Source organism: Mycetomoellerius zeteki, unplaced genomic scaffold (assembly GCF_001594055.1).
Source record: "Mycetomoellerius zeteki isolate Tzet28-1 unplaced genomic scaffold, Tzet1.0 scaffold865, whole genome shotgun sequence".
NCBI classification, from domain to species: Eukaryota; Metazoa; Arthropoda; class Insecta; order Hymenoptera; family Formicidae; genus Mycetomoellerius; species Mycetomoellerius zeteki.
In genome coordinates, this window is record NW_017257898.1 from 77,597 (window position 1) to 87,159 (window position 9,563).

General features: G+C 32.0%; 3 protein-coding genes across 6 annotated transcripts; 2 read left to right on the forward strand and 1 right to left on the reverse strand.

Moving 5' to 3' along the window:
- Nucleotides 1–1,948: 1,948 nt before the first annotated feature.
- On the forward strand, nucleotides 1,949–2,459 carry LOC108730226 (COX assembly mitochondrial protein 2 homolog). The gene is made up of 3 exons (XM_018459792.1): nucleotides 1,949–2,080; nucleotides 2,140–2,211; nucleotides 2,271–2,459. Exons 1-3 carry the CDS (start codon nucleotides 2,003–2,005, stop codon nucleotides 2,352–2,354), a joined length of 234 nt encoding a protein of 77 aa, XP_018315294.1. The 5' UTR covers nucleotides 1,949–2,002; the 3' UTR covers nucleotides 2,355–2,459.
- A 22-nt stretch (nucleotides 2,460–2,481) lies between these two features.
- LOC108730225 (protein Simiate) lies at nucleotides 2,482–3,329 on the forward strand. The gene has a single exon (XM_018459791.1). The coding sequence runs from the start codon at nucleotides 2,489–2,491 to the stop codon at nucleotides 3,305–3,307; it is 819 nt and encodes a 272-aa protein (XP_018315293.1). The 5' UTR covers nucleotides 2,482–2,488; the 3' UTR covers nucleotides 3,308–3,329.
- Nucleotides 3,330–3,817: 488 nt separating this feature from the next.
- Coq2 (ubiquinone biosynthesis protein COQ2, mitochondrial) lies at nucleotides 3,818–9,522 on the reverse strand. 4 transcript variants are annotated; one of them, XM_018459786.1, is made up of 7 exons: nucleotides 9,379–9,522; nucleotides 5,133–5,493; nucleotides 4,872–5,038; nucleotides 4,656–4,803; nucleotides 4,373–4,566; nucleotides 4,109–4,297; nucleotides 3,818–4,042 (listed from the first exon to the last, which is right to left on the reverse strand). In XM_018459786.1, exons 2-7 carry the CDS (start codon nucleotides 5,491–5,493, stop codon nucleotides 3,848–3,850), a joined length of 1,254 nt encoding a protein of 417 aa, XP_018315288.1. In that variant the 5' UTR covers nucleotides 9,379–9,522; the 3' UTR covers nucleotides 3,818–3,847. The 4 variants fall into 4 exon arrangements, with proteins under 4 accessions (XP_018315288.1, XP_018315289.1, XP_018315287.1 ...); XM_018459787.1 differs by lacking the exon at nucleotides 9,379–9,522 and adding an exon at nucleotides 5,941–6,108 and having other exon boundaries at nucleotides 5,133–5,488; XM_018459785.1 differs by lacking the exon at nucleotides 9,379–9,522 and adding an exon at nucleotides 5,941–6,108.
- Between the last annotated feature and the right edge of the window lie 41 nt (nucleotides 9,523–9,563).

Sequence of the window (9,563 nt, forward strand, 5' to 3'; positions counted from 1 at the left end):
AAGTATACTGATAAATAATACATTTCAATTTACCACGAAATAATGACGTTTTTTTGTATCTTTTACATTAAAATGTTTAATTGATTTATTTGGAAAATTTCATATATTTAAATTAATACAATATCAATTTAAAAATATAATTTATGTATTAAATATAATATATACATTAATTTACATGTGTCATAATTAAAATAATTTAATATAATAATAAAATTAATTTTTGATGTTTATTTCATATTTAATTAATAAAATATTACTTTTATACAATTTTTCCGTCCAAAAACTTTACATATACTTAAACATATACTTTGTATATCCCACATCTCAATAAAGTACTGCGTATTAATGTATTACTGAACATTTAATAAAAGGTTATTTTTTATGCAATGACGCCTATAAATGGCAAAATAATTTTTTATAATGCGCATTGCAAAGAAATTATAATTTCAAATTCACCGCGTAATGATGACATAACTTGGTGACAATTCTGATTGGCCATTTGACAGTCACGTGATTTATCGATGCGCAAAAGTATACCCTTGTCTTTATATCATGGTTAGGTATGCAAGAAGACTAGAACCAAGGAGGATCAACTCGTGTGGTGGGGGTGAGTCAAAAAACGTCCGCGGCTATTCACACGATGTGCAGCGGCACTGCGCATTGTGTGAAAGTTCGATATAAGAGCGACAAAGTGACGATTATAGAATGATAGAGCGACAACTATATAGAGCGACAGAGAGAACTAATGAAGCGCAAGAGTGGGGGAAGTTATCCGTCGCCACTTTTTGCCTCACCCCCACTACCGCTATTGGCACGAGTTGACTCTCCTTAGGGCCCTGGCACACAAAAAACTTAAGGCAGTAAGACGTAACCAGTAAGGAAATCAACATGTTGGATTCGCTACTGCTTATGTTATGGCCTTATGGACTCTATTGTGATTGGTCAATTCGCTTACTGCTTACATTTTACTGCTTAAGTTTTTTTGTGTGCCATGGCCCTTAGTTCTAGTCTTCTTGTGGTTATGCTTAGAGCCAGTCTCACCAACTTCGATTAGTCCAAATCTACAATAGGTGTTTTAAGCCTTAAGCCATAAGAAATAGATGAATCATAGTCGATTATTCTCCTCGAATTCGACTGTGATTGGTCAATTTCTTACGACTTAAGACTTAAAATCCTATTGTAGATCCGGGGTTAATCACTTGATCGGCCGATTAAATTTCAACACTGCCAACTGCAAAATTGAAAACATAATGAGTGTATCCAGTAAGTGCATTCAGAAGCACGACCGCTCACTGAGCACTCAGTAAGCTCTTGTACCTGTTTGGTCTATATTTTTAGATCTAATGGAATGTACCAATCAGATGCAAGAGCTCACTAAGCTCTCAGTGAGCGGTCGTACTTCTGAATGCATCCAGTATTACAACCGCTCATTGAGCGCTCAGCAAGAGTGAGCTCTTGCATCTGATTGGCATATTCCATTAGAACTAATATTATAGACCAATAAGATGCAAGCGCTCAGTGAGCACTTGCATCTTATTAGCATATTCCGTTAGAACTAAAAAATATAGACCAAGCAGATACAAGAGCTCACTGAGTGCTCAGTGAGCGCTTGCATCTTATTGGTATATTCCGTTAGAACTAAAAATATAGACCAAACGGATACAAAAGCTCACTGAGCGCTCAGTGAGCTCTTGCATCTTATTGGTATATTCCGTTAGAACTAAAAATATAGACCAAACAGATGCAAGAGCTCACTGAGCGCTCAATGAGCGGTTGTAGTACTGAATGCACCCAATATACCCATTAGGTCTGTTCGCGTTGCTTGCACTTTTGGCACTCGGCATCTTCGCTTTCTCTCTTTTCAAGGCCAAATATATATCTATCTCATTTTAAGTACAAAAATATTTAAGGATTTCATGCAACGCGAACAGACCTATTTTGTCGTTCGGTTGCGTAATGAAAAAATGAGTAATTTTACAAATAATTTTACCAAAACAAAGGTATGAACTATAAATCGCTGGCAGCACACAATGCTGCTTGCAACGAGATATTTCGCCAATTTCAGGATTGTGAGACTGAGGTAATATCACTCGTAAACTTTACCGTGTGCCGTCTCAACAATTCTGTATATACTTGCAGCATCCGTATCGAAGATTACTGGGTTACTGCGAACATATCCAGCAAGCGATGATCAAATGCATAAAGGAACAAGTAAGTCGTCTCCGATTTTCGCTCCGAATTAATATGAATAATCCCGCTGTTTGTTTCAGAGAGAAATTCGTAGGACAGAAAGCGCACTCCGACGAAATAGGTTAAAGACGGAACCGGCACAACCAGAAAGTGGCAACGATTAACCCGTGCACAGAAATAATTCAACTAATAATTTGATTACTCTGTTGAAATCTGTATGTGTTATATTTGTGGTAACTCTAGATTAAATCAATTTGAATTGTATATACTCTTGTATACTAGTATATAACAATCGAACATGAATTTGGAATCAGAGGCTGATAAGCCAAAAACCAAACGATTGAAATCTGAAAACGATTATGGAAAGAAATTATGTAAGGAAGAAGATAATATGCAAGAAAATGCAGTTAAAGATATTGCTGATGCAAAAGAAATTTCTCTTCAAGAACAGGAAGAACATGCTGAATTAGTAGATAATAATGAGGCATCAGCAATTGTTGATAGTGACAAGGAGGCATCAGCGATTGTTGATAGCGATGACGAGTCGTTTACATTTCCTCCTGACGAGGATGTCTCAGACATGCTGGATGAAGTACAATATAGCGGTCGTTTTCCTACTGTTACTGATCGTTATTTTACCCCCTATTACAAAATGGATGTACAATCACTAGGAAATGATACATGTATATGGATTCATAGCAATCGTATTTGTATGCTGTCCTTGGCACCCAGTCATGTCATTTTGCAAGATAACAAAGTTATACAAAAAATCGACTTTAAGGTTAGCGATAAATTAGATAGATCCTTGAACAAAGTCTCTGGTAAGAGTAAGCATGGTGCGCAACCATTGCAGACTAATTCGAATATCTGTACTATATTATGTGTGGATGGACAAACATATGTTATCAAATGCTATATAGTCGGAAAATTAGTCGAAGTTAATGAGGCATTGTCAGAAAACCCGCAACTTCTCAAGGAACTCCCACATAAAGGTGGATACTTGGCTATAATATTACCGAATATAAAATTTTTGGAAGATTTCAAACAGTCTGTGTCAATATTAACTCATGACAAATATATTGAACATATTAAAGAAAAGGAAAGGAAGCAGCAATAACATATGAAAGAAAATTTTAATTTACAGCTATTAAGAAATTACTTTATTAAGAATTTCATAATAGAAATTAATAAGGAAAAGGTAGCCATTGTAAGAATTATTAATAATAACTGAGATTCTAGACATGTGATTTTTTTTGTTCTAATGTCTCTATTTTATTTTATTTTAAAACAATTTATTATGAATATTATCACAAGTACAATAATAAATTTTGTTATATAATAGAAAGTATTTACTATTACAACTAAAAATCACAATTGCTCTATTTTGTAATATTCTTCAGCTCTGGAAAATTTTTCTATTTTATAACTATGAGAATGATTAAACCATATTGATGGTGCGATTAAAAGTACAAAAAATTGCTTAATTTATAATATTCCAAGTAAATATAAAAATATTTGTTCGCGAAATTATAACGTTTGAAAATTTTAACATATGAATTAAGCAGAATTTATATCTTTATAACATCTATCTTATTTCATCCAGTTTTATTTTACATAATTAAAAGGTGCTATTTTAAATTTCTTACTGAATTATAAGTCATACCTTATTTTTTATTTCATCCAGTACAATGTCTTGACGCCTTGTTTCTTTGATTTCATTCTCTTTTTTCGGCATTGATTTTTTCATTAAATTTCCTAACACAATTCCAATAAATAATATTATGCCTACGTTTTGATTAGACATGAATTTTTTAGCACAATCCGTAGGATTGTTAATGTTCAGAGTATATATCTGAAAGAAAGAAATTACTTTATTCGGATGCAATTATTTTTAATTAATAATTCATAATTTTTTAACCTGGTTGTTAATATGCGCTGCAATTAAACCAACGGCAGTATAATAAGGCCAGGTTTGAGTAGTGAATACACCGGAGGTAATTAAACTAGTAATCATTACTATTCCAAAACCAGACAAATAAAATTTCGTATTTTCTCCGAATTTTATGGCGGTCGATTTCACACCTAGCCGAATATCATCCATTCTATCCTAATACACAAAAAGAAATTGATGAACGACGTAAGATTACATTTCTATTATACTTTTCATTTTTTTTATATTTACTTGATGAGCGTATATCGTATCATACAGAATAGTCCAGCAAGTACCAGCTACATAAAGTGGCAAACAGATCGACCAATTACATGATCCATGTATAGCTGACCATCCTAATAAGGCTCCCCAATTAAAAGTCATTCCCAAAATTAATTGTGGCCAGTACGTTATTCGTTTCATGAGGGGATAAATTATTACTAGACCTTAAAAGGAAAGAACAAGATATATTGTATCAAATATTTTTAATTCATTTTAAATATAAAATTGTAGACTTTAAACAAACATACAGTACCTAGTGAACTGGCACCAAGAAATATGCTATACCAATTTAATTGTAATAATATAAGCAATCCCAGACTTAACTGTCCAGCTAGAAATATTATCGATTGTAGTGGCGTTATTTGGCCAGTTACCAAAGGTCTATCCTTCGTTCTCACTATCTAAGATAATAAGCTGTATAAATAGTGACATCCAAAATACAAAATTAAAATGTTACTGAGGATTGTACCATTTTGTCAATGTCCTGGTCCCATATATCATTTATGGTGCATCCTGCACCACGCATTACGAATGCACCCATACCAAAAAGTCCTAACATATAGAGATCTGGCAAGGCACTGGCAGGAGCCGCCAATGCAATACTCCATCCACAAGGCCAAAATAACAGCCAGCTTCCTAACAAAAAATTTAGGAAAGAAAACTTGCAACAATTATTAATTACAATTATTAATTACAATAATAATTAAGTAATTAAGTAATTAGGTTTTACCTATTGGTTTATCTATCCTCATAAGCTTCATGTATGGTTGCACTTTAGGTGAGGCATTATTGACTAGCTTTGCAGCGATGCTTAAACATCTATTTTGTTGTGAACTTACTAACTTGACATGAGCAGATATATTTTCTATCCTCGACAAAGAATAGGTATTCCTCTGTACATTGGGATTCATTTCATTCTTATATTTATTATACTGTATTGCGGAGGAAGTATGAACCTTCGTACATGGCCTAAAATTCATAGCTGTGTAGTTTAATAGCTTAAAGTTGGAATATGTGTTCTGAGGTAATAATCTGAAAACTCCAGTGAACCAGCGGCATCTTTTTATAACTACCATCGTTTGATATCTCATCTATAATGATATTGCAAACTTAAGTAATAAGTATTTATTTAATATAAGTGGCTATCACAAACAAATTTTTATATTTTTGCCATGCAATTTAATAAAAAATATTTCTATTTGATAAAACAAATATAAATGTGTTAAGAAAATAATGTAGAACATATATTTCAGTCAAAAATAGAATTATCTGTCAAGTAAGATTAAAATATAACCTTCGCATAATAGAATTTATCTTCCAACCAATTGACATAAGTGATTTGAAATGGCATCAATGAGATTATTCGGTATAAACTTGTAAGACGTATATTTACTCTTCGTCATTTGAAATAAAATATTGTCAAATATATTATTAATAAGGAACGACACATGCGATCATGTTTCGCATTCCGATAAATTCAATCGACGCAAAATATTACTCTGCATCCTGATATGTTTGTAGCAATCTTAAAGACTGACCTATGTTTGATTTTGATATAATGTAGCAACTAATTGTATGTATGTACATCGTTATCAAGTTATCTTCATCACTTTGGTATATTTGTACTTTAATCTTTGTGCTAATCTCAGCCGATCTGTTTGGGGGCTTGAAAGGTTGCGACATTTTTTTCGATAGGTTTCGGAATGCAGCTTGCTCGATATACACATACAGGGGTCACTACGACCCCTTAAGGCCATCACACGTACAAAAATTTTAGTGGGAATCGTAAGATCGCAAACACAATCAAAATAGACCAATCACAATCAAAATTGAGATCTCGAGTTTTTAAACACTCGACTGTGATTGGCCGATTTGCTTACGGCCTTATGATTAAGACTAAAATTTTTGTACGTGTGATGGCCTTTACCGACAGACTGGCCATGGCTAGAGATACTAAAAGGAGATATCGGCCAATGTGACTCGATCCGTGATTGGCTCTGCCATGATGTTGTGAAACCGGATGTGAGAGTGAAAGAAGCGAATGTGAGAGTGAGAGAAGCGTCTGCTTACGATCCTTATGATTAAATTGTCACAAAAATAATTTAACTTAGGCCGGAATCAGACTACGCATTGAAGATTGAGGTTGAAGATTGAAGATTGAAATTTGACCAATAAGGACAAAGAAATTTTAGCTCCTTTCGTTTCGATTGGTCAAATTTGAATTTTTCAATCTTCAACCTCAATCTTCAATGCGTAGTCTGATTCCGGCCTTAGACGAGTCTTTTACAGTAAGTAAGCTTAAAATCATCAGTATATACATAAAAATGGTATCAGTAGAACTTTTTATATAAAATATATATATAAATATACATAAAAATTCATTTATAAATACATACATACATTTTATGTGTAAATTAATCTAAAAGTGCTATTATGAAAATATATTTGAACATGTTTTAGTTTTAAAAATGACGAGTTGCTGTGCGGATTATTGCACAAATTCCTCAAAAAAAGGATTTCGTATGTGCCGAATCCCGAGAGGGGAGAGGAGAAAAGTTTGGTTAAAGCACATTAACCGTGAAGATTTGGATATCGAAAATTGCGAAAATATGCGTTTATGTCATGTAAATAAAAGTAATTATGTGTAATGATATTAGATAAGTACCTTGATAAAAAAAGAAGTGATTCCGGTCACATAAATCGATAAATAAATAAGTTTAATACCTATTGAATCAACATATTTCCAATCAATTTAAGTCCATTAGATTTTAATTAATATCAGTAATACAAAATTCAATAACTTAAAAATATTTAAAATACATGTCAATTGGTATTGTTTAAAAATACATTTCAATATATTTGAAAACTATTGAATATGATATATTGGTATTGATTAAAATCTAATACATTTTGAAATCGATAGATATTAAGATTTACTTGAAAATATTAAAAATATCAATCGGAATCAATCTCTTATTGTACAAGGGTGTTTGAGTGATATATAAAACATTAATTCATTTTATTTCACAGGTCCATTTTTCTCCCAATATATGAAACATACCCAGATGGTAAACCAAGATGTTTGAAAGCAAATGCTGTGCCTACAATTTTCAAACATATGGATGCTCTGGCTGCAACAGGTGCATATAATGAAACATTTCAGAATAAAAATTGTGAATATTTGAATGTGATACAACGAGATGTACTAATGTGTGTGTTGATATTATTTATTAATAATTAAAAATTTTGTTAAAGGTTTTAGAAACTCGAAAACATCTTTCCTTAATTATGTTACTTTTTATAACTTAATCACATGTTAGAATTTAGAGAAATTCTATCACAATTGTTCCATTTATAACTTCTGATTCATATTTATTTTATTAATACATTTATTTACCTTGTTTATTAGTGACAGATACAATTGAAGATTCCCAAGAACCTGTATTAAATTCGGATAACGAAAACACATTAAGCAGGACTACGACATATTTAACGTTTGATCGTTGCAACTGCACTACACACAGAATTTGGAAAAGCTGTTAAAAAGAAGTGAACAGTTGAGGGTTAAAATGAGAAAAAAGTTTGTAACTATGAAGAAGGAACTGAAGCGGTTAAAAAATGAAGTGCGTATTAATAAGAATCTGTCAAAGATTTTTGATAAAAATCAGATGAAATTGCTTCTTTATAACTATAAGAAAATGCCGCATTAGTCTAACGAAACTCTAGTAAAAGCTTATTCACTAAAGTTTGCATGTTGTACGACGGGATACAATGAACTGTTACGCCAAAATTTTCCTTTACCAAGTATTAGAACTAAATTATGTATTGTGTTTCAGATGGTACAATCATCACTTAGGAGTGATTTCATCAATATCGATTAGTTTAATAATTTTCAAATAATTTTCTTATTCAATATATTGAATAAAGTAATATTTCTTATTTTATTTAATATATTGAAAAAACTTATTATTATTGACGAAGATTTTAAATTTGGACCACATTAATCATTGTAATTTTATATCACTGTGACTCTCTACATTAGCGTACTTTACAATATACATTTTTCGATTACGTCAATTTGTTACTAAAGATGACTAAAACGTCTAATTTGTTAATAAAGTTCATTTTTTACACATGTATAACCTGTGTCGGCTTCTATATTGGCATGATTGGCTGCGTTCAGCAGAGAAAGCAGTTTTGCAACTGTTGTAAAATTCCGAAATATGATTGGTTTATACATTTAGATCCAGTGAGGAACTAAGTGCAAGACCAATCATATTTTTGCCAATAATCTGCACAAACTCGAGACCGTGTGTTTTATTAAGTCTTCTTAACTCACATTAAATATGAGGTTAGAAATTTGTGTTATTATGCGATAAGTTTTCATCAAAATAAACAAGTAGTAAAATCATTATTTGAATATAAAATATTTTCATATCACTTCAGATTTAGTATCACCGTGTGTAAATGGAAAACAGCTTTTATATTCGAATTTAATATGTGTTTTGCACGTTTTTGTCTATTTTAACCACAATTCTATATTTACGAAAAATAAACTTTTTCTAATAATTATTCTTTACAACTTTAATATAACAAAGTTATAACAAACAAGTAGTGTTACGTGATGTATCAAAATTGGCTTTGATATATTGGCGCGCGCATTTCCAAGATCACGTGATTTCCGGTTTCACATCATGCCGGGCTTTGGCCGATCTCTCCTTTTAGTATCTCTAGCCATGGCTCTTGTGATACACGAATTAACTAGTAATTTTTTATTAAATTATCTTAATTTCAGCAATGTATTTAAGGGGATGCTAAAGTTGTTCTACTTTACCATCATTTCCATTCGATGAAATATCTCCGAATTGAATTGACGGATTGCAAAAAATTGTTTTTACAGAATTAAAGTACGCACAAATAGGACTTCAGTTGTATCGGATTTTAGGAATCAAAGAAAAGTTTAAAAATTCGCTTACTTTTAGCTCGTACAGCTGACACCTCAGTAGCGGGATTCTCTAACTTCCTATCGACGATTGTCGCTGTCGTTAATTATCAACTTTTATCGCTTGCACTATCGACGATGTCGATACGGCGTGATTCTGTAATTTTACCTTAACGATATTTATCGATGCAAAATCGTTACAGACGTATCGACAAAACT